Source organism: Physcomitrium patens, chromosome 14, assembly GCF_059467195.1.
Source record: "Physcomitrium patens ecotype Gransden chromosome 14, ASM5946719v1, whole genome shotgun sequence".
Taxonomy (NCBI): Eukaryota; Viridiplantae; Streptophyta; class Bryopsida; order Funariales; family Funariaceae; genus Physcomitrium; species Physcomitrium patens.
Window position 1 is genome coordinate 15710081 of NC_143423.1, and position 21819 is coordinate 15731899.

The following is a 21819-nucleotide window of genomic DNA, read 5'->3' on the forward strand; positions in this document are numbered from 1 at the left end:
TTAATCTTACACAACGGAATAAAAATGAACAGTATGCATAAACACATGAAATTCAGCCATTCATGCTTCATTATTTGAATGAATTCCAAGTTGAGCATATTGTGTGTACATTGCAGGTAAACACATAAAATATACCAATCTTTATCTACAAACACAATGCAACTCCTCATGGTCCATATTACTTGTCAAAATAGGAACAAGTAAGATATTGGAGAGATTATCAGCAAAATGAACATGGGCAGTTTTTCATGTGGCTCCTGATTTGAATGTGTAGTTTCTTCTAATTGTTGTGTTATGTTCTCCCAAACTGAGGAGTATGTGTGTGACTTGCTGGCTAGGTGTGGGCATCCAGAATGGATTCCTGCACCACTTTGTACTGCTATAATTCAATGGGCATGGGAGTATAGAAGGAAGAAGAAGATGACAAATTGCAAGAGTGTGAACACTGCTGAGTAGTATTCTTACAACATTGGTTGTGTTTCCAATGCATCATAAAAAGGGATGAGATGTGGAGCATCTTTGGAGCAAATCATGGGTGGAAGGTGGAGATGAAGTCTTATTTGGGTTGGTGGTTACAAAGGCATTTGTGGAAAGTTTCAAATCAGATTCCAGCATCAAACTGGTAACCTCCTAGGTGCAATGGTTTAGCATCTCCTGTTTCTGCTCCCTGTTTACTTATTTAGGAAAAATTACAACAATTTGGTTGACTTCAAAATAAAAGTAAAGAAATCTTAAGATTCCTTTTTCTTTCTTCTTTGTCATCTTTGTCTTTCTGTGTTCATTATAAATAATGTATTAGAATAACAATAAACTGGAGTTCCAATCTACATCATGGCACAGGCCATAACCAATTTTTCCTCAGTTTGGTCCTCACCTTGGCTTGTTGGTTGGAGACGTGAGTGAGCTCACTCCAGCCAGGGCCCCTACCCATTGAAGCTGCTTCACACTATGAAACCAATGTTGTTGCAAAGCTTTCGAGTCTGTTTGATGGAACCCAAGTCAAGTCCATTGGCTGTCAAACATGACACACACCTGGACTCTTTTCAGCAGGAAGGAAGGAAGGAAAGAATCTCTCCCACTCTATCTTTCTTCTGTTTCATCTGGATTGAAGGACTTGGGGGTAAGAAATGGATGCTGCGACAATGAAACATGATGAATGATGAGTGGGGTGCACGAAAGGTTGGTCAAAGGGAAGAATTATATTTGCCTTCCAAGGGGTCGTAGTCACAATCAAGGCAAATCAAATACACTGGTTTTTCCATGAGCTCTTGTGAATGATTGAGGTCATAAGAGTTGGTTGCATTCATTAGCTTCAGGTTGTGAGAGTCACTATCCGTGCACCTTTGGCAGTCATGTCGGTTGTTCGCGTTTGGTAAGACGTCCAAGTCTGTGGGGCTTGGATGCTTATATCCTACTTAGCAGCAGCAGCAGCAACCATCAAGAAACTTACAAGAAGCTTGAGTTCTACTTTTTTTTTTTTTTGGTTTGCAGAATTTTTTTTGCGGAACCTGTTATCAATTAGTAGTTACAGGGTCATGATCAGTGTCGAGTCCAGCATGTTCCAAAATCTCCACATCTCAGATGGGTTTTGTTGTCTAATCTGGAAGTGGTTTAGCCATGACTCCAACAGTGATGGGTGTCACACTTGAGAGCGTTTCTAATCAGGCATTTATCTGTTTCCTATAATAGTATGCAAAGGATGCAGAGGAAACTAATTCCCTTGAGTTTGACCAGAACCAGTAAGGCATACATATTGCAAAAAGCAAATGACTGAGGAGCACTACCCAACTACCTGACTGAAGAGTGCGATTTGGACAAAGTTGGAAATATTGCTTGTTGTCCTGGCTCTTCCTCTCAAGGGCGACCTTCTGGATCTTAACAACCCAAAGAATTATTCCCTACATAGTCCTGGAGGAGCACAAAAAATGATTTTTACAAATTTTATTTTTCAAAGTTTAATGAAAACACATTCTCTCCAGTTTCTATACTATCCGACTTCTGTAATCAGGTAGAAATACACAAAAGTCGGGAGCTGCGGCAACTGCTCTGACGTAAAAAATAAGGTCCTCTCTAATGTTGTGCGACATAGGGAACCTTTACAGACCAGTCAGCAAGACAAAATCCTTCAGGACGCATACATTATTTCGCCTCGAGGGGACAATAAAAATTACTTCCATTTGGGGATGAAGAGAAGGATCAGCAGCAAGTTGCATATTATTGCAGACATTGTTTCCCTGCCTGCTAGCACCAACGTGGTGCAAAAATGGGTACAGATTTCGTGTGATCCATGAACATTGCATGTGTCGTCAATCACTGCTAATCCAAACTTATGCTGAAGATGTACTTACAAAAAGACACGATGTCCTCGTCAAGAGGTAAGAGAAGCATGAAAGCATTCACTTCTCAAGCTTGGTAACAAAAATGTCAAGAGGCGTCTTTTGATTCACAATATCCACCTACTCAGGCATTCCTTGCATCAAAATAACACTCTGGATCGATCGGATAGCAAACAAGTAGTCACTACAGCGTTTGTAATTGACATATTGTCATCACATACACACACACACACATATTGTGATTATGAAAGAGGGTTGAGTTGTTCCTGAATCGTGCTTTAGCCAACCCAGAGTCGACCACAATGTCAAGTGACCTTATGATACTGGTTGGCTGGATACTACTGTCAACCGGTTTCTTCATCTCTTTTAATATAATTATTTTCCAAAGAAAGTCACGGCAAGTGTAGGATCTGATTCTGGTTTTGAGTCAGGGTTGGAAAACACAAAAGAGGACTCGGGGATCTGGATTGAGGTGGGGATTATCAACGAGGTTGAAACATTCATTTGCCAGAAACAGGCTACTAAGGATGGAGCAGAGAAAACAAGGCAGAGTCGAGTTTAGGGAACGCACTCATCTAGATTTCCCGACTCTTCCACCAAGCTGCAGAACAATGAGAACGTCTTCTCTTGGAGTCAATTCTTCGGGTTCTTGCTGCTCTCTCACCCAACTGTTACAGTTTCGTACAGTTCCAAGTTGCGTACAAATGATTACTGCGGGAACAGACATTTGCATTGAAGATGCTATCCATATGTAATAAAAACCATAATTTTAGAAGAGCTATGCAGGGCAATGCATACTTAGCCTTAAATCTAGAAGTGACATTTAACTTTGATAACTGATAAAAAAAACCAAACACAGCCCACGTCTCAGATCCCTACCTCTCCCACTGCACTGGCCAGAGTGATTCAATCTTTGAATCTTTTTTCCTTTTTTTGAATTACCCCTTTCGCAGCCGCAGCTTGAACTCGGTACACAATTTCGTCCTGAAGTTTTCCCCCAAATTGAAAACTGTTATTTTGGAAAGCAGCCTTAGGGAAACTACATTTACAGTCCAACCACCAGCTACAATGCTTTACTGTTCTTGTAGTCAACCGTGAAGTCAATAGGTCCTCACTATGTGAATCTGTTTATAAGAATTGAAGGAGCAGAAGGATGTTTTACAGAAGGCCTGCCCCCAAAACCAAGTCACTTCCTAGATTTGCTGGTCTTGTTCTTGGTCCATACCATGGGAACCAACAGTGCATCCAGGTTGACCACGTCGTCTCGATATTTCTCAGACGCTCGAATAGACATCTCCACATTCTCCGCCGTTCCAGCTAGATGTATCACCTGATAAATAGATACATCTAGTGATTGTAGAGCAGCGATTAACATGTCAACGGTTCCATTTACAAGGTTTACTGATCACTCAGGTTCCTAATTCTCACAAAATTGATGATACAGTATCGACATAAAGTTAGAGGCAAAATGATAAATGGAAGAAGAAGATAAACTATCTAAGCTTGGCATAAATGATTTGCGATAGATAAATTCTCACCGGTAAGATGTTACATCGCAACTGCACAACTCCACTATCTGAAAGTTTACTAGTCGAACGGGCAGCCTTGAACGTGTTCGTCGTTAGTGATTCTCCACACTTGTGCTTATTGCTTTTACTTTCCCATAATGTATGGAGCAACAAACGCTCCACCTCCTGCTCCGTGCGACATTAGCAGATTTGACAAGTTCAGGTGACACTGTGTTGTAGATTATATACTCAAAGAGCTCGCCTGTAAGCTTGTTAACTTTTCTCTCCCTCTTCATTGGATCCTAATCAATCAGCAAAATTAAGATGTGTACATGGACCTGCTGACAAGAATCTGAATCTATTACATTTCCCTTACTCCTTCAACAGCACAGGAACATAGCATGTTTGCGCTAATAAACTAGTGATCAATATACAAGCAACATCATAAAAGGCTCAAGACTCAAGCTCACAAAAGTCACCAAACGAAAAGATTGCGTCGAACCTGCAAACATGACAACATGCCTTGTTACGCAGAGCGAGTTGAGCTTCCTCTTCATTTGGATCAATCTGATCATAGTCGAACTGCACCGAGGCATCTTTGACCTGAACACCGCGACAGAAATTAGGCATAAAGTTTAGCAAGTATGCTACGAAGCTTGAGGTCTCCCATGGACATCTCACGATCGCGAGCGAGTGAAGCTAAACACGAATTCTGAAGACCTGGTCGCCAACAGCTCATGGCGTCCTGCTCTCTAATGATTTTCAGCGCTTCAAAGCTTTCACAACCAATTTATTCGACATCCACGTCATTCCTGAGCCAAATGACACCAAAACTTCATCAGGGGCTAAACCTAATCAAATGTGGGGAACATTACACCGTGTAATGTACATGGCCTAGAAATGCGAGACGTCAGTTTGCATTTCCATCTTCGAGACTTAGCTCAAAACGAAAGGAAACGAAAAGAAATAAATTTTCGTGAGATCCATCTCGTTCACACATGCAGTTCTAAAGCAAGCTACTCATAAAACCTATAAGTCAAATAATGCTTGTCCTCGTCTACATGTATGTCCTCGGCTTGAATGGAGACCGTGAAAAGTGATCAAAGTTAACTCCAGTTTGCGTCTATCCAACCCTCGAATGTTTCTTGTACTTCTGTTGCAGTGGCATGACTGAAGATTCAATAAGAGCATGTATCACAACCGTTTGTTATACCAACATGTGCATAGACCTTCGGCGTTAAGAGTACCTGCACTTAATACATTGAAATCAATCTTAAATACAGGTTGGGGGTCAGAGGTTAAGGAAGGAGTAGAAGAGAAAAGATGTAATTCCATGCTGTACCTTCGGAGGAAAGGACATTCCCGAATTGATGGCATCTGTGAGGATGGTTGGTGATGCTGTCTCAGATTACGTAACGTTCGGATCCAACGCCATCGCTCTTTCCCGTTCATAGCCTGTATCACGAGGATCTTCCCTGCTTAATCACTCTTGTCATTTCCTCCCATCTCGCAGCCCTGAGCCACCAAATCTTATCGCCATACATGGTGCGTTACCCCTCGATAAGCATAATAAAAGAACCCTGATCACAAAGAGCAAGGATGGCATTGTTCTCTAAACCCAAAAAAACACAATTGGTGACTCTTACCCTCACGATGTCACATTTTCTGTGAATTACCGCCAAGTTGAATTTGACCCCACAACCCATATTCTCTTAACCTGACCTCCCACAGCCGACGGAGCGCTCTGAAACAAAACTCAATCGAAGGTCGCAACACAGACTACGAACACCCAGAGAGCTCCCGTACCAACAATGTTGGGCACTGCTACTTTACAGCAACGCCATCACTATTAAGGCACCTCGAAGCCAGACCCAGCTAAGAATTCTACTTTACTTGCACTCATGTCTCTACTTGTGTAAGCTTGCTCCGCCAGTAGCTGCCCCCACATCAATCATCAGATTCAAACCAACATTAGAGAAAAAATTAGCCTCTCCACTGCCATTACTCAGAAATTGAGTCCGTCCGAAGAGGATTGGGGGTCCCGAAGCCTGTCAGATCGGCCAGGAGAGTCCTGACTGCAAGGAGCTTGACCACTTCTTTGGAGAGAATGAGAGGATGAAATTCTTTTTCTTAGGATGAAGGCAGAGTTAGTGTCGTGAACAAAGGATGGTAATCAAGCATCGCGCATCTGTGTTGGCATATTGTAGAAGGAACAGCTCTCGTCGTTGTATGCCCTATAGGTTGAGATCTCTAACAAAAATCTCTGCAGAGTTAATCTGATTACTCACGCAGCAATTCTGGCCAAATCAATTTCCTTTCTAGCTCTTCAGCACATATATTGGCGGTTGATGTTCTACGCATGTGTTGCTCTGCTTTGCTTGTACGTTGTTGATAATTGAGTCGAGTTGGTCCTAGAATCTTAGCATGGTAATGAAAATGTTGAGGTATTCGTGTAGGTGGTCTCTAAGGATTACGCATTGGGTGGGTCCAACCGGCGAATGTGGGAAGTGCATTAGACTGCCTCCTTCCTGTGTTGAGGTTGATTTGAAGGGGAGCTTTTCAATGAGAGCTTTATTTGGAAACTTTTTGGGTGAGCATTAGTATGCCGGACGCAATGGGAGCTGGGTGGTTGCTTGTGGGGGATTGCGCTCTTCTGTATGCAGAGGTGAGAATCGATTTGTGACCCTACTGGGGCAGTTTATGAAGATTTTCTTGAATACGGAGGATGTTATTCTTCTATTAATGGGCATCAATTCTTTTGGGTGGTCATGCCAATTTGTAGGTTCTTACTGTTCGATTCAATTCTCAAAACTCTGCAGATGCCCGTCCAGCAATTGAGAGGAACGAGCTTGTCAGTGATTGAGAATATTCTACAGACCGCAAGGCCAGATGATGAGTCTGTTGAGTCGGTTCTTGCGGCTTCAACTTCAGGAAGACTGGACTCTGCATTCTGGGATGGAAGGCGGAAGAAGCGAAGGCATGCTTGGTCCTTACCTACTGGTGTGCTATATTTGGTCAATGTAAGGTCCCCTTCTCTGTTTTTATCATTTGTATCCATTTGTTTTTCGCTCTGATGGGGTCCGAGTGAAGTAGTGTATTTTCAAAGGTTACCGTGTGTATATCAATATCTGAGCTGACTTAAAATTTTTCAGCAACTGACGTCAAGATCAAGATGTGCAGCGGTCACTTGACTTCGTGTATAGCGAGTTGGAGCAGGGGAGAAAGTTAGAAGAAAATATTTCAATTGATTTGAATCATTCAGGTTAGTAGTTTTGGGGTCATGATGTTTAGCGGGGAGATGCTTTAAATCCAATAGGGGTGAGGTCATTTTGAGTAGAACTTGGGGCTTCAATGTGTGCAGTGTCAACCTGTTTTGAGCAAGGGAGATTAGGGGAGAACAAGTCAATCCTCATGTCAACCTCTCACAAATTGGACGCCAGCAACAGTCTGACTACGAATTACGTCAATAATCTCAATGGAGGTATATTTCATCTGAAGTCCTCAATTGCCCTTCTATTTCTTGTTTGTTCTCCTTCGTAGACCTCGTTCGAAAAATATATCGTTGTCCAACGCACTGTGATGTGTGATTCTAAAATGTTGTGTTTCTCGTTATCAGATGAAGAATTTACGTGCAATACATCTCATGCCATACTTCCAGCCTCCAGGCTTTCGACATGGTAGGTGTCACGAATGGAGATAGTCTTTGGTATTTTGAGCCGATGCTGAAGTTTCTAATTATTTATTTATTTATTTATTTTATAGTGATCTTGAAGATATTTTGTCCATGGCAACATTCATGGTATACTTTTTCTTTTGGTGTGTTCTTGTCTTGTGGCATTTCGCGATCTCACGAAATAATTTCTGATCCTATGAATTGAACTATCGGGGCATGCTTGTAAATGATCGTATGTTTGGTGTGTCAGTTTTTATTTGGCATCTGTTGGGGATCCTACTCTTGAAGTGGAGTTGGAGCAAGAGAAAGAGACTAGGAAGGTGAGGTCTTAATAGGAGATCAGGAGTGTTCTCTCAATAGAGATGCACATGGAAGTCCTTTCGAAAACAACATGGTATTTGTGTTATTCTTTCAGCTGATTCTGTTATGTGCTGTATTTCTGGAAAGAGAGTGCCGTCAGTATTACGCCTGCACTGAACGATTTTAGTGTGTAGACGTTTCATTGTGCAACTAAGAGTGCATTGCTTAACGTGTGGGTTATTTATATCAGATGTCGGAGACTTTTCTTGCCAATTTAAGGACTGGAGAGAGATTGTTGCGGTTGCAATCCAAGAACACAAAAGACAATCTCTCTCTCAGTAATACATACATTACCAATTTAAGGTAACCGGCTCGGGCTATACACATTTCTACGAGGGTTGTTACATTTACATCAATATCATGTACCCATTTGCAATCTAACTGTGGCATCGTTTGCATCTGGTGTTGCCCATGAGCCCTAATTTTATAACTACCCACGTTCACAATGCAGGGGACAACACTCTGTAAGACTGGAAGCTGCCCTGCCGTTTTGGAGCTTTGGAAACATCTCTAAAAGGTGAAATTCACTTCAGTACTTACGGTTAGAGCGTATACACATACGAGAACGTACTAGTTTCCAGTCTTGTGTGTGTGTGTGTTTGTGTTTTTCATGCTACTGTTATATTTATTTATATATGTTGACAAGACAGTTTCACCACCGATTTCCAACAAAATCACGAGTTCTGCCTGAAGACTCAGCATCGGATTAGTGAACGGAACACTCTCAGGACTGCATTTATAAGAAGTCTTCACCACAATAATCAGATGAGGTATGTTGATCATTATTTTAAATGCATCGGATAGGACCGAAACAATAGCGCTTAGACTATTAACACCTTATCATTCCATTTGGGTACACGCACCTTGATTTCCACAATCTGTGAGACCTGAACGACACGGGTGACAAATCAAAACTTTACCGCAAAGTCCTGGTGTATTGCAGTGTGGAGTTGAAGCACGTTGCACAAGGAACTAGAGACGTTGCAGTGAAACTCATGAACAACTTGCATGGCACTACGCAATTCAAAGTGGCCGTTTCGCACATCAAACGGGCAAACTGCTGGGGATGGACATTCAGGTTTGAAGTTAATTAGCACCGAGCTTTTGTTGTGTGCATGTAGCAAAACTAAACAGATTGTAATCTGGAAGAGACTCGTGTGACTTTTTCTCTCATTACTGCTACTGGTTCCGGTGTGCACGCAGAAAGGTCTCAGGTGAGGCGCATTCGATAGGACTGGAGTGGAAGCGTGAAATTTCTACTGACAATTTCCTCCTAATCCGCACATCTACTCAAGATGGGAATTCCAATGTGTTTGCCGAGTTGCGCAGGCCATTGTAAATTCCCTTAGACTTCTGTATTTTTATGTTGGCTAAATTGATGCTGGGGGTTTCATCCCCAAGCGTCTAAGTCTAAGGGGCTCAAAGAGACCAATTCAATTGTGATCTACTCATATCATCACGATGCAATTTATACTAAGTACATGCTTTGTGCAACAAGAACGTCAACTTCTTGGCAATTATCAAAGGATATATGTATGAATTCTTTTTGAGAGGATGCTGTAATTGGGAGGCGTCTGTAGCCATTTGTATTCTTGTCTTTCTAACCTCACATGGCAATACTTCTAGCCAAGACTGCACAAAACCAATCCAAGTACCCAGGTGATGGCCGTCTTTTTGATATTATCAACACTCACGTGAGGAAAATATATAGACAAGAGGGTAATATGACAGGTCACTTATTCTTAACCAAAGAATGTTGTGGCACCATGAGTGTACATAAAGTCATCCATCGTACCTTCAATAACGCAGTGCAATCTAGAAAAACGCAGTGCAATCTAGAAAGTTGGATGCTTACCACAAAAAACCTTACAATTCATCATTGATAAAGCTAATGCCTTTCCCTAATAATATTTGGTTCTTAATCAATCACACCTAGTATTTGGTTTTGGGTGCTACAAATGAACTAAGATGCCAATATTTTCACACATATTTGTGCAAATTGTCTAGCTTATTGCTCTCCTGTTTTCCTACCAATTCCCTCTCTCCTGTGTAAAACGGAAAGAAGTCTGTTAAGGGGTTTAGAATGAGAGGTATGAGAGAAAAATATAATAATAATAATAATAAATAATAATAAAAATATTAGAATACTACAAAAATCAATACCTGACCATAAAATGTAATGAAGGTAAATTAATAACATATATAAAAAGAGTAGTGATGGACACAAATATCAAATAGATAATATAGAACATAAATAAAATTTTGTTTTTGGCTAAAATTATAACTTAATTTTTAATTTTATTTACTAGAATTCTAATCCAAATTAAAAATAAATATTTAAAAATTAATTTAATAGTAATAATATATATGTAGAATTCACAAAGAAACATTTTCTTGAAGAGAGCATTCAAATGGAATTTACACAAAGTTTACAAAAGATATTATTAAAATAAGAACTTGAAAGAACTATTTTTGTAGAAAACAGCAATATATGTGTACAATATGTGAAGGCATTAAAAAAAGCTAAGGGAATAAATAATTTTTTCTATTAGCCATGAAGCTACATATACTTTAAACATGTTTTATACTTATGTGGAATGCAACCCCTAAAGCTCCTTGTGTTATCTTGCCTTCCAAACTTTAATACTGTCAAAAAAAACACTACTTTCAAGAAAATATGTTTTTATTTATTTATTATTTTTTAAAAGTTTTTTATATGGTATTTTCAACACTTTAAACCTTAAGAACTTGTTCCTAACTCATATTACGGTCATTCTACCAAACTTAGGTACTATGTTCATGACATGTTTAATAATTAATTTTTATTTTTATTTTTATTCTGATTATTAGAGTTTAAGATTCATAGTTTTACTTAACAATCATATATAAATATAATGTTATTCCTTCTAATTTTACTCTACAAATAAAATTATTATTATTATTATTATCATTATTATTTTTGTACTAAATGATTAAAAAAACTAATTCTTTATATAGATCCTTGAACATGGTATTTTTTTAAAAAAAAATTGTTGAAAAAAAAATATATATATATATATATATATATATGATAACACTACCATAATTTAGATATATCTCTATGATAACACTACCATAATTTACAAGGCGGAATTAATTTTATACGTTTTGTAGGACTAAAGTGCTTTTCAAAGGCAAGTCTATTCACTTCAAAATCCTTAAATGCACAATCCCACAAGATCAAAAAACGAAACTTCTTAGACCATTTCTCCTAAAATGTAGCGCCTAAACTAATTTAGACAACCTTGTAGTTTTCTGACAACCCATTTTGCAATTCCGAAATAAATTTGCAACAATAGATAAATCTAGGCTCAAATATTAAAAAAACAGCTGCTATTTAATAATCACACCAAAACCCTTAACTTTTTACACTCAAAATCAATAAGTCTTGCAGGCATACAGTGGAAAATATAATGAAGAGAAGAAAAAAAAAAGAAAAGAAAAATATATATCAAAATTCCATTAGAAGTAGATGAATGAAGTACACCCAGTGCGCTAGAACGAATGAACAAAGCATACGTTGTGTTTTGGATGAATGAAGCACGCGGATGATTCGATGATGAACAGAGTGGAAAATTGGATGTCTGACATATAGCTTTGCTTGATTTGTCGGCAACGCAAGTGCCGCGGACTGCGTGCTTCAGTAGCCTCGTTGAGTCCGCCCAAAAGCTGCCTGAGAATTCCTGCAGGGCACGCATTCTCGCAGTCATGAGCTCCTCTCACCGCCAATCGACCCATCTCACAAGTAGTTCGAGCAAGCATTTCATGTAGAGATTGTTCATGAGTCTCTTACCTCGCGAGGCCTGTGTAGTTCTGAAGGATGGAGTCTAGCATCGTGCCCTGATCGACGTTTGAGCTGATCACCAGCTTTGCTTCTATTCCCTGCACTTGAGCATCACCGAAGTGTTGGCAATCTCTGCTGTAGCAACTCCCCCGGGTGCACATAGATGGAGACTCGACGTTCGGGGGACAGTGGTTCTGTGGTATGTCATTCCTTTGCCGAGCGTTTGACATTCCAGACCATCTTCAGAAACTTCGATTCGATTGCGGGTGTGGACTTTGCTTTCTCTGATGCCACAATGCTAATGTCATCGATAGGATTGGTGCAAGTAACGAGGTATGATTCAGTATTCAGATTGTCTGAAACAGCTGGAATCGAATCATTGGCGAATCAATCGGGTCTGAGCAGATGTCAAATGGCGCCAGTGATCCAACGGCTGTCTTCCGCATTATCAATCTCCTGAAGCTACAATTTTCCATGCGTACATTGTGGGCAACCGCAACCATGGTGGGATCTACTGTAAGGTAGGCGGTGCTCGACAGCTTGGATATTTGATTCTCTTGAGGACATCAGGATTGGGTGGGTGCCGTTTGGTGCTCGTAGCTCCCCGGGAGCTTTGTTTGTACTCAACTGGTTCGTTCGCCTGGAGCAGTTCCGGTCAGGAGAATTCGATGGTGGACGCCAGTTGCGACTTTGTCGCTCAGAACGACGTCTGTAAGAATTCAAGGTTGACTTCGAACGACGAGATTCCTCCTTCAGGTAATCGTGGAAGGACTGAAACGCCGATCTAGGACTTGCTCTCTGGAACGTATGCTTGGAAAGAGACGATTTGGAGCGGGGGCCGAATTTATCTGGCTTCTCAAGCCCTGCAGGATGCTTGCCCCTCATTGGAGATAGAGATTTATGCCGTGACGCAAAACTTCGATTGTAGTTATCCGAAGGTAGCTTGTCGTTGCCAATAGAATCTGTGGTGGAAGTACACTTGGACGAGATCGAGTCGGCGAGTGGGGATTTGCTGACACAGGTCGGGAAGGGGCAACTGCACATGCCACAGCAGCATGAGTGCACGTTTGCACAGAAGGGGCATTTCGTCGTAACCTGGCCCCGGGAGTTTGTGGTCTTGCACCTTCCGCAGCAGCATTGGCATACTACGCCCTGTTTGGGAATATCGTTGCGCAAACACGACGATTTGTCCAATTTATTGGAATTGCCTTTCGACGGTCGTTTTGATAACTTCAAAGCTTCGGGAGGATCGGTGATTTGTACGTGGTGCCGACAGTCTTCGTCAGATTCTTCCGGAGGTGAAATATAAGCCTCTGGAGCTTTCCGTGCAGATGTTCTTTTTGTCGTGTCCAAGCGATCATTTCCTCTTTGGAACTTCCTGGATGTGCAAGCTCCTTCGCCATGCTTGAAGTTTGTGAAAATTGGAGCCGTCTTTGGCCGGTCACGCGATCTACTTAAACCTGGGCTGGGTTCAAACTTGGTAGGAGTCGAGACAATTGGTGAAGTGCCCCGTTCTGTGGTCTTCAGGCATGAGAAATATTCTTGCTTGTAGTCCGTTTCTCTCGATGGGAACTTCCAGTCCAGGTTTGATGGAGATTTCGAAGCTTGTTTCCAATCTGCTGGACTCCCGCTCGAGGGCAATTTCCGCAAGCTTCCCATTGAGCTTCTGGTTGATAGATACTCCCGTTGAGCTTGCCTCTGATCTGTGGTTCTCTCGCATAAGGCAAAGTTAATCTGTGGGGGTGGATGCTCTTGTCTCCAATCTGATGCCTCGCATGGGGCAGCATTAGCTATTCTGGGATACTCTTTCCAACTCGAATCTGTCAGTCTTCCGCAGGAAACAATCGATGGTAATGCTGGTTTCAATGTTGACTTCGCACTTGAGAAAATATCAGTGGAGCTGAGCAATTCATGTTGCTGACATGTTTTCCCGCTGGAGGATAATTCCTGCATCAGGTTTGTTGTTCTTTCGCTAGGAATAAAATTTGTTATTGGTGAATCCGAGTGGAGTACAGACCTCACCTTTGCGTGGAAGTCGTGTATTGAGTCTTGTTTTAAGTCCTGTTGCCGATCTAGGCTCTTACAATCCTCGTTTCGATCTGGTTTCTTCCAGACGTTTCTCCAATCCTTTTTGTCATCAACTAGACATTTGGGAACACCTGAACTTAATATCCTCTTGACATCGTTGAGGAATGCCCCATGGCTAGGATCGGAATCTGTATTGCGCCATTGCTTGGTGGCAGGACTATAGCCTGAGGGAGACGGGGAAAGAGACCCTTTCTGAGTGGGATAGCAGAACTGGTTGTGGCTTGTCTTCGCTGGTTTTTTCTGGCAAGTACATTCCAAACTTCCGGTGCCAGGCAATAAAATTTCAGAAGAGCTGTCTGGATGTGAAGCTCTGCTGATCAGAGCACCAGTTCCAGAATCATAGAGCTTCAATTTCCCAGCTCTTTCGCCATTCGACTCATCATGATTGGCATTGTCCTCGCGGGAACAACAGCTTCTCTGAAAGCTTTTCTCCACAGTCAGCTGCGCTAATTCTGCAGTATATGGTAACCGGCTGAGTAGCCGATGGGGGGCGTGTTCCATCGATTTCAGAGGGTAATCAGGGGAAGCACTCGAAGGACGGCGAGGTGATAGACGAGTTTTTGGAGAACAAGGGGAAGAGCAAGGAGATGGCTCCAGGTCGTCAGCAGAAATCGGTGAACTAGTCCCTGATTTTCGCGTTTGGTATGACTTAGGCCCAGAATCAGGGTCAATTCTAGGACTACATTGGCAACTTATACCTATCCAATCCCTGATTCCTAAATGTTTTTGACTCAAACCGCCGTTATGATAGGACTGCATCGGAGAAGTTGACTTGGATTCGAGTTTAATTGTCGACGCCTGCAGCGGCATCTCCAAAGAGAAGTGCGATTCGTCAGGTCTGGTAATTGACTCTTGGGGCGAGGCATGGAAGGATTGGAAGCAAATTTTGAACTCTGGATCTTGCATATCCCAAGCTGCTCTGGGACTCACGTGATGTTGTGCTGCCCTGCAATGACATTTCTGTCGTGGGGAGGGAGGCGACCAGGGTCTCGAGGTTGTGGGACCGCTGTAGTTGTGGGAGACTGCGTTCAGTGGATGAGATGTAGGCAAGTAGAGGTCGTCGTGCTCTACAGAGTCAGGGTAGCCACTTGGAATGCGACTTTCTGTAGAATTTGGATAGTTGTCTCTGTGTTCTTGGTGTAACCCAGATAAACAGAATCCAGCTTGTCGAGGAGGACATGGGTAGCGCGGATCAGAGGTAGGACATGGGGACCCGCAGCATAGATTCTTGCAATCGCTGGAGTAATGAGGGATCACGGATGCAGGAAGTGAACCAGACTCACTCTCTAAGTGAAGGGAAGAAGCCCCTCCTTTTATATCTCGTTTTGGTTCTCCAGCGTGTGATTCAGGTTCATAAATTTCCAGAAGAATTCTTGTGTTGTCTTTGGTAGTCCAGCCGGGAGAAGGGACTAGCTTCTCATTCATATTTGCTTCGTTATTAGTTTGATCATGTTTCTGGTCATTGGCAGAAATATGGTCTTTATATTGGAATTTGTTTCCACCTTGGTATTTCGTCATCGATTCTTATATCGTTGTCAAACAAACCAATTCCATCATTGCTGAGAAAGTTTCATGATCTAGATTCGCATGTTAGGGTCTAAGCGCCCATTGAATTGCTGTTAATAGCTCAACTTTTGCTCTACAACCATATCTATACCGGATATACCTGTTGAGCACCATTGCAGAAGAACAAATGTTAGGGCTGCTTCAACACTGACCCGTCTGAACTGGACCAAACTTCATACATTCTAAGTTGTAAATGTTAAGAAAAGGAAGAAGAAAATGCTTGAGTATCCGAACATGGAACTTGGATACGTGTATTAGAGCATATAATAACAATATCAGCATTTTCCTAAGCTTTACGCTATCTTGCATCAAGTATATTATCTGCAATATTATCACATGGTTCATTATGTATTTGGCAGTGTCACTCTCTATCCTGTTCTCGACGATTTATGTCTTAGATCACATGAAATAAAAAAACTTACAATTTAGGTCTGAATAAATTCCGATTTGTCAAACAAAAGAAGACTAGTAACAATAATGATTTTCACTCCACGTAGCTTCCGTAACATTGATTGCCTGGGAACTGCCTTAAAAAGAGCATTGACCTGAATCAGTTCACCCGCAAACTTCCTCTTTCTCCCACATTGCACGCAATGAAACGTAAGGTTGGATGACGTTCTGTGATACCAAAGTCCACTCTTCAACCATGGTGCCGTTTCTCGATGTTGCGGATCGACAATCTGCTTTTATAGCTAATTGAGGTTGTAACATGCTCCTGCATTTTGAGACACGATCGAGCCATTCCGATAAACACATGTTACTACAGCCAAACAGCGTTACTCAGATGGAGATGTTGCAAGATGGCAGCCATTCAGACCAAGTGGAATTTGAACGATTCATCGCATTGAGTTCCGGATTTTATTTTCTGAATGAACACCTCTGCTGATTCCAGTGACCCGTTCATGTTTTCATTAATTTTAACAATCCTAGAGTTTTCATAGGTTCAGATTGGAGCAGCGCTGCAATAGTCTATGAAAGTGATGAAGAGACGTGGAGCCCAAATGACATTTTCCCATCACGAGCTCCTGAGACCGCACGGAAGCGTCCGTTACATCTAACCAGATCTTATACCTGTCAGGTATGCTTCTCAACGTACTAACAGTATCTATGCACGCTATCCAACGCACTGACTAGACTGCTTCATTGTGTAGGTGTTCAACTTCCCAGAGACACACTGAGCTATCCGTTCTGGAATCGTAAGGATTAGTTGAAGATAATTTCAAAAATGAAAACAGCGAGGTATATCAATCGACATCCCAAGAGAAGACACTCAGCGTTGCATGTGAGAAGGGATATGGTCCTGCCTGTGCCAAATCATCAAGATGACACATCTTCACAGATGTTTATCCAAAAGTGCACCGATTCCACGTCGTTTACCTCAAAGAAAACTAATAAAGTAGTCATGGATGAGGATCAAGCTCTCATGTAGTCGAATGCCGTTCGGTCTTCCGTTTTGATCCAACCCTGGCTTTGAAAAGTAACATACTTTCCACATAATAAGTTATCTTGATTGTAATCTTTGCTTTTGAAACGGGATGAGACATCGTTAAGACAGATGCTGCCGCATTAGGATGTAGATAGGGTTGTAAGAGAGAGTCTACGTGCTGAATATTCTCTAATGCTACGCAGAAGTGCTCAAGGTTAAGTTCTCTTCAAGGAAAAAGCAAGATAGTATGGTGTACGAGGGAAGAGCGAATAACAAAGATTTGTTTTTATCTCAGCTGAGCTGATTGTATCTTCAATGCAACGTGATGACAACATAAAATGTGCGGCTGTCGATGGTCACAAGTGTGCAGATTCCAGCGGATGATGACATGTGTTTTTATTCCAGAAGTTGTCCAACCCTCCTTCAATAACGATGACGACCGCAAGCTATGCAAATAGTCTTCAGGTGAGACATATAATTGTACAAATTGATAAAGCACATTCTATGTTGCATGTCAATACCAATTAATGACTGGCATTTAAACTGGTGATGAGATTATTGAAGAAAAGACGACATAGAAACTGTTCCTAAGTAATCAGTCAGCCTTGAGCATGTATGTGCAACTTCGGAGGCAGCCATAGTAACTTTAACGTTCACATGTATATCCCGGGTAATATATGATTCGAACTATGTTGTAACTGACGACCGCAGTAGACATGATAAGAGCCGAAAAAGTTTCTTTTAAAAATATTCAGGTGCACTGAGACATGGCTAGACTTGCAATACAATATGTCAGTTTTCCAGGATCAATGTTTCAATGTTAAATTAATTTCTGTAAATGTTTTTGATATGAATGTAGATGGTCTGGGGACCCAGGAATGTATGTTGAAAGGATGCGTTTCAAGACTTATCCTAAAACTCAGATCTTTACTCATCTCAGTCCCTATCGATCATGCCGAGCCACAGGCATCAGGTGCAATTCCATATCTTTACACATCTTAATCTTCGGCTCCACAGTTCGTATGAATTTAGATCATGATGACTCCGTCTTCGCGGAAGTTTTCGCCAAATTCCTTAGGATCAGATGTCAACGTGCTGACATTTCAGACTGGCTGCCCAAATGGTTGACGCAAATCTCAAAATAATCTTCGCCAGGTATGGACAAGTCATGAGTAAAGTGATATCTTCAAGTGAGACGGTGAAGTCTAGCAAAGCCTTACCAGAAATATATATCGCCGAATCAAACTTCTGCTCATACATTCGAGGTTTTCTGAGATTTCACTTCGTCTTTCATTCCCATAAGCACCGTTATTCGATTATCCAAAGCATCTGAAAAACTGTTCACAGATTCAGCAAGTTCTAGAGCAGCTTCTTCTTTAAGTCGTGCTCCCTGTTGACCCACCACAACAGCCGCAACACGAGCTGCCAAATCACCCATTCCCCTAACGTCTGGCATTCCTCGAAGCAGTCCATAGAGTATACCTGCAGCATAAGCATCTCCCGCACCACAGGTATCCACTGGGACACAGGGTGCAGGTGGAATAAAAAACACTTCACCTCTCAATCCAATGTAGGAACCACGGGCCCCATCAGTGACAGAAACCAATGAGCAAAACTGATTCAGATGCTTGGTAGCTTGTTCTGGTGTACAATCATTTCCAAGGGCACAGAGAGCTCGAGCTTCATCGGCATTAGCAAACAGTATGTCCGAGCTTTGGCACATAACATCCCTGCAGCAAAGATGTCAAACATTAACTCAAGTTGGCGTTCCATTACAATATGAAGGGCATAGGATATGTATATCTCGAAGTGCCCAAACACAATACAGTAGAGTATATCAGAGTCCCTATTACATCTCTATCTTAAGAGACTCGTAGACAAAACTTCAGAGATAATAGAAACAACACTGAAATCCAGGGCAATCTCCGAATGCCACCCGACTGCCAGTTTATTAGTTTTATTTGGGCCCGAAAGTTGTTCGTGCTAAATCTGTTACTCACCAAAATTGTTGCCGGTGCCGAGTTACGCAAGAGACATCACTAGCAGTTAATGCCACTAGTACCCCTTGCTGACGAGCAGTCTCGCAAGCTTGAGCAATAGCTTCAATGGTCTGATTAATTTCCCACAAGTAACCTTCAACTACTAACACTCGAGATTTAGCAATGGCGTCTGCCAGCACCGAATCGAAGTTCACAATAGAGGACATTCCCTGCTCATAGCGACCCGCAAATTAGGATTTACAGTGGAGGCATCATGTATACACGATCAAGATAAATGATGGGCAAACCCATACACGAACAAACACACAAAAAATATACACATTGTTGTTTGTTTGTTTGTTTGTTTGTTTGTTTGTTACAACTTTTGGTTGATTCTTCACGTAAAGCAGAAAATACAAACAAATGCATAAATGAATAAATCCAAGATAAACAATTCTAACCTGGTATGAAAGCATAGTACGCTGCGCATCAGGCGTGGTGAGCACAATAACAGTGCCTGTCGTACCACCTACAACTGGCTGGGACAAGAAATGTACATTGGCACGCAGCAGTTTTGTTCTGAATGAGCACGCCAGAAATACACTTCAGTAACAGCATACATCACTGGCATCTGATGTTTCAATACACTTAGTAGCTCAACAAACAGACTACGATTACAGCCTACAAGAACGGATTCACAAATTACAATAAAAAGCAAGTTATTGAGACAGGAGATTGCGGAGACTCTTCACCTGTAAAAATCGCCCAGAGCATCACTACCAACACTGCCGGTCATTGCAACGTTTTGGGCAGAGTTGTGACTGCTGGCCACACCCAACCTAGCCAATGCAACCAGGGTGTTGGAAAGAGACCCTCCTGCAGAAAGCTTGTAGTTGCGACCATCAAGAGCGCGTAGCACTTTACCTCTTTCTTCATGGTTAACTACCTTCCGGGTGCCTTTGACTAGCCCTAATTCTTTCAAAAAATCATCACCTATAATACCTGAGAAGTCAACCTGTGCACAACACAGGAGGCAGCTTGACTCAGGATTTGCATCGCAACTCATTTACACATTCATATTCAGCCTGCAGCACGATTTGAATCCCGACCAAAATCGTTAACAAACCTAGCAGACTGAGAAACAAAAACTTAGAAAGTGAATGACATGTTTACCATAGCTTGGCCTAGCCCAACCACACCCCAATGTTCTGGAACCCTTTTTTCAGGAATGCCATAAGGTTGCTCTTCTGCTCTCTGCGCATCGCTATTCACCTGCATCATACACCGTCAGCGGACTTTAGTACAAATTATGATATGAAGGTTTTAATCCAGCCGAAAGCCACGAATCGTGAACAGGACATACAATGCTACAACACAGAGGAGCTCTACAAAGACGTAGTTTAGCAAGCCTAAACCCACATGAGACTTGGCCTGTAAGTACGAAGACTCTAATGCCACGATGCTGTGCCAGAACTATCTCACAAGTGTTCTCAGAAAACAGTACTAAAGTGACAATCAACTCAAACGTAATTGGGCAGTGAAGCAGTGATTGACCTCATCAAGGACCAGACGATGATTTCAACAGCAATCTTTAGCAGCTAAAATTCTCCACGCTACCCAGGGTCCAAGTCTGGCGAATTAAGGTTGCAAACTACATTTGAATTGCGGCAGTCAGCCTTGCACAGACTCTCTATAAAAGTATATTTGTATTTTTAAATGACATTTGACCTATATGAAAATCGCACTTCACAAGCTGACATACCCCGGTAATCTACACCAACAAGATAACCATCCACCTATCCCATCCCATCCGCACAACCACTTGCCAGAGAAAAACTGTATTCTTCGTCGGCCAACCGGAATTTTGAACTGCAAGATGTCATGTCACAGGGAGAGTTTATGACAACGTACGGTTATACCTGAATTAAAAAGTATTATCTCAGAATAAAATCCGTCGCTTCACGAAGGGTCCAGAGTGACACTTGGCACTCAGATGTTGATCGAACTTCCTGCATAGGGTGCATCTATCTACTGGCTGCCCAATGTCTTCTCATGATAAAATATGATTTCTCAAAGCGTAGCCAAAAACAGCCAATTATACAGTGTCTCAAAATGAACAACAATCCTTGAGACACTCTAACAACAAGCTCCTCAGGGCGTGATCCTACTCGTGAAGTTCCTTGGAATTCATGATTATGTCATCAACGAACCGACCCTCAGCCAAACCCTTTGCCATGCAACGAATCCCTATCAAGAATTCACCAGGTTTGAAGATATGAAAAACCTGGGAGGCAGCGCTTTCCGAGCTTTCATCGACGGAGTTGCAAACAAAATGCTGGAGCCTCCCATGGCAGTTACACGCACTCGACAGCTTCTGGATCATGAACAGTACTTTGTGACCACCCTGAACAAAACTATTCCTCCTGTAATTAAGACTGGCTCTGCAGCAGGTGAACACAGGAGAAAGCAGTGGGAATTGCGTAGAAGGATTAATCTGCGTCGATGCCTTCCCTCCTCCACTGCTACCACTCGGCTGCTGCTGCAGCAAGCTTCCTAGCGTGAACGAAGACAGATTGGCCACGGCGGCCATTGAGGCCGCCTCCCTTCTCGATCTCCCCGCTAATTCACCAACCCTCCTCTCTCTCTCTCTCTCTCTCTGCTCCAAACTTCTCCACCCCTCAAATTCCGGCTGCAATTTCAGCGAAATCCAGCAACAACTCCGAGAAAGTCGAGTCTAATTCCAGTCCAATTCGAGTCACGAACTATGGACGAGCTCGATGATATGCCGATGGCGGGCGCAGGGGGAGGCAGCACAGGAACGGCAAGCTGGAATGACACGACTGCACTTTGTGTGAATTGTGGTGGGACGAATGGCCAGTGCAGGGACCAAGGGAGACGCGGACTGCCGATGGCGGTGGATGGGGCGAGCGAGTATGGAATGGACGAACGGGATAAGCCCAGGCGAATAGAGTGGTGGGGATGGATGGACGTGTTTCCACGGCATGTTCGTTGTATAGCCACATGTTGGCCACCCTCCACCTTGTCTCCCTTTGCTTTGGT

The 21819-nt window shown here is 42.2% G+C and overlaps 4 protein-coding genes and 1 long non-coding RNA gene across 14 annotated transcripts; 2 read left to right on the plus strand and 3 right to left on the minus strand.

The window, feature by feature from the left end:
* Positions 1 to 1559: 1559 nt before the first annotated feature.
* On the minus strand, positions 1560 to 5806 carry LOC112291806 (uncharacterized). Of its 8 annotated transcripts, none has more exons than XR_012218957.2 (8): positions 5491 to 5796; positions 5187 to 5299; positions 4347 to 4656; positions 3875 to 4030; positions 3562 to 3666; positions 3216 to 3320; positions 2908 to 3004; positions 1560 to 1908 (listed from the first exon to the last, which is right to left on the minus strand). XR_012218957.2 is itself a non-coding variant. In XM_090256042.1 (7 exons), the coding sequence occupies exons 3-6, from the start codon at positions 4362 to 4364 to the stop codon at positions 3243 to 3245; spliced, it is 357 nt and encodes a 118-aa protein (XP_090112168.1). In that variant the 5' UTR covers positions 4365 to 4656; positions 5187 to 5299; positions 5491 to 5806; the 3' UTR covers positions 1915 to 3004; positions 3216 to 3242. The 8 variants fall into 8 exon arrangements, 4 of the variants coding, with proteins under 4 accessions (XP_090112168.1, XP_073394953.1, XP_090112166.1 ...); XR_016506437.1 differs by having other exon boundaries at positions 2908 to 3047; positions 5491 to 5741; XR_016506438.1 differs by lacking the exon at positions 1560 to 1908 and having other exon boundaries at positions 1915 to 3004; positions 4347 to 4447; positions 5491 to 5741.
* A 94-nt stretch (positions 5807 to 5900) lies between these two features.
* On the plus strand, positions 5901 to 9402 carry LOC112291805 (uncharacterized). 2 transcript variants are annotated; one of them, XM_024539710.3, is made up of 12 exons: positions 5901 to 6084; positions 6301 to 6509; positions 6664 to 6864; positions 7025 to 7106; positions 7182 to 7325; positions 7461 to 7521; positions 7768 to 7837; positions 8068 to 8180; positions 8329 to 8394; positions 8528 to 8647; positions 8821 to 8955; positions 9081 to 9402. In XM_024539710.3, the coding sequence occupies exons 2-12, from the start codon at positions 6447 to 6449 to the stop codon at positions 9214 to 9216; spliced, it is 1191 nt and encodes a 396-aa protein (XP_024395478.1). In that variant the 5' UTR covers positions 5901 to 6084; positions 6301 to 6446; the 3' UTR covers positions 9217 to 9402. The 2 variants fall into 2 exon arrangements, with proteins under 2 accessions (XP_024395478.1, XP_024395479.1); XM_024539711.3 differs by having other exon boundaries at positions 7206 to 7325.
* A 1579-nt stretch (positions 9403 to 10981) lies between these two features.
* LOC112291757 (uncharacterized) lies at positions 10982 to 15306 on the minus strand. The gene is made up of 2 exons (XM_024539619.2): positions 11710 to 15306; positions 10982 to 11599 (listed from the first exon to the last, which is right to left on the minus strand). The coding sequence occupies exon 1, from the start codon at positions 15304 to 15306 to the stop codon at positions 12163 to 12165; it is 3144 nt and encodes a 1047-aa protein (XP_024395387.2). The 3' UTR covers positions 10982 to 11599; positions 11710 to 12162.
* Positions 15307 to 16088: 782 nt separating this feature from the next.
* Positions 16089 to 18748, plus strand: LOC141046222 (uncharacterized). Its single transcript, XR_012218979.1, has 3 exons — positions 16089 to 16831; positions 16984 to 17245; positions 17640 to 18748. It is a non-coding gene; the product is annotated as an uncharacterized LOC141046222 (long non-coding RNA).
* Positions 17573 to 21613, minus strand: LOC112291758 (uncharacterized). 2 transcript variants are annotated; one of them, XM_024539621.3, is made up of 7 exons: positions 21044 to 21613; positions 19933 to 20031; positions 19512 to 19774; positions 19221 to 19338; positions 18781 to 18989; positions 18001 to 18510; positions 17573 to 17853 (listed from the first exon to the last, which is right to left on the minus strand). In XM_024539621.3, exons 1-6 carry the CDS (start codon positions 21347 to 21349, stop codon positions 18033 to 18035), a joined length of 1473 nt encoding a protein of 490 aa, XP_024395389.1. In that variant the 5' UTR covers positions 21350 to 21613; the 3' UTR covers positions 17573 to 17853; positions 18001 to 18032. The 2 variants fall into 2 exon arrangements, with proteins under 2 accessions (XP_024395389.1, XP_024395388.1); XM_024539620.3 differs by having other exon boundaries at positions 17573 to 18510; positions 21044 to 21612.
* Positions 21614 to 21819: the final 206 nt, after the last annotated feature.

Coding starts and splice junctions, on each gene's coding strand:
- LOC112291806 (XM_090256042.1), bottom strand. Junction 3,667..3,874: donor TGCGATGTAACATCTTACCG/GTGAGAATTTAT, acceptor TCTATTTATCAG/GTGATACATCTAGCTGGAAC. Junction 3,321..3,561: donor ATGCACTGTTGGTTCCCATG/GTATGGACCAAG, acceptor GGAAAACTTCAG/GACGAAATTGTGTACCGAGT.
- LOC112291805 (XM_024539710.3), top strand. CDS start 6,447: ATGCCGGACGCAATGGGAGCTGGGTGGTTGCTTGTGGGGGATTGCGCT. Junction 8,395..8,527: donor TTTGGAAACATCTCTAAAAG/GTGAAATTCACT, acceptor TTGACAAGACAG/TTTCACCACCGATTTCCAAC. Junction 8,648..8,820: donor CACCACAATAATCAGATGAG/GTATGTTGATCA, acceptor GGTGTATTGCAG/TGTGGAGTTGAAGCACGTTG.
- LOC112291757 (XM_024539619.2), bottom strand. CDS start 15,306: ATGACGAAATACCAAGGTGGAAACAAATTCCAATATAAAGACCATATT.
- LOC112291758 (XM_024539621.3), bottom strand. CDS start 21,349: ATGGCCGCCGTGGCCAATCTGTCTTCGTTCACGCTAGGAAGCTTGCTG. Junction 20,032..21,043: donor CGGAAAGCGCTGCCTCCCAG/GTTTTTCATATC, acceptor TGTATGATGCAG/GTGAATAGCGATGCGCAGAG. Junction 19,339..19,511: donor GCTCTGGGCGATTTTTACAG/GTGAAGAGTCTC, acceptor GTGCTCATTCAG/AACAAAACTGCTGCGTGCCA.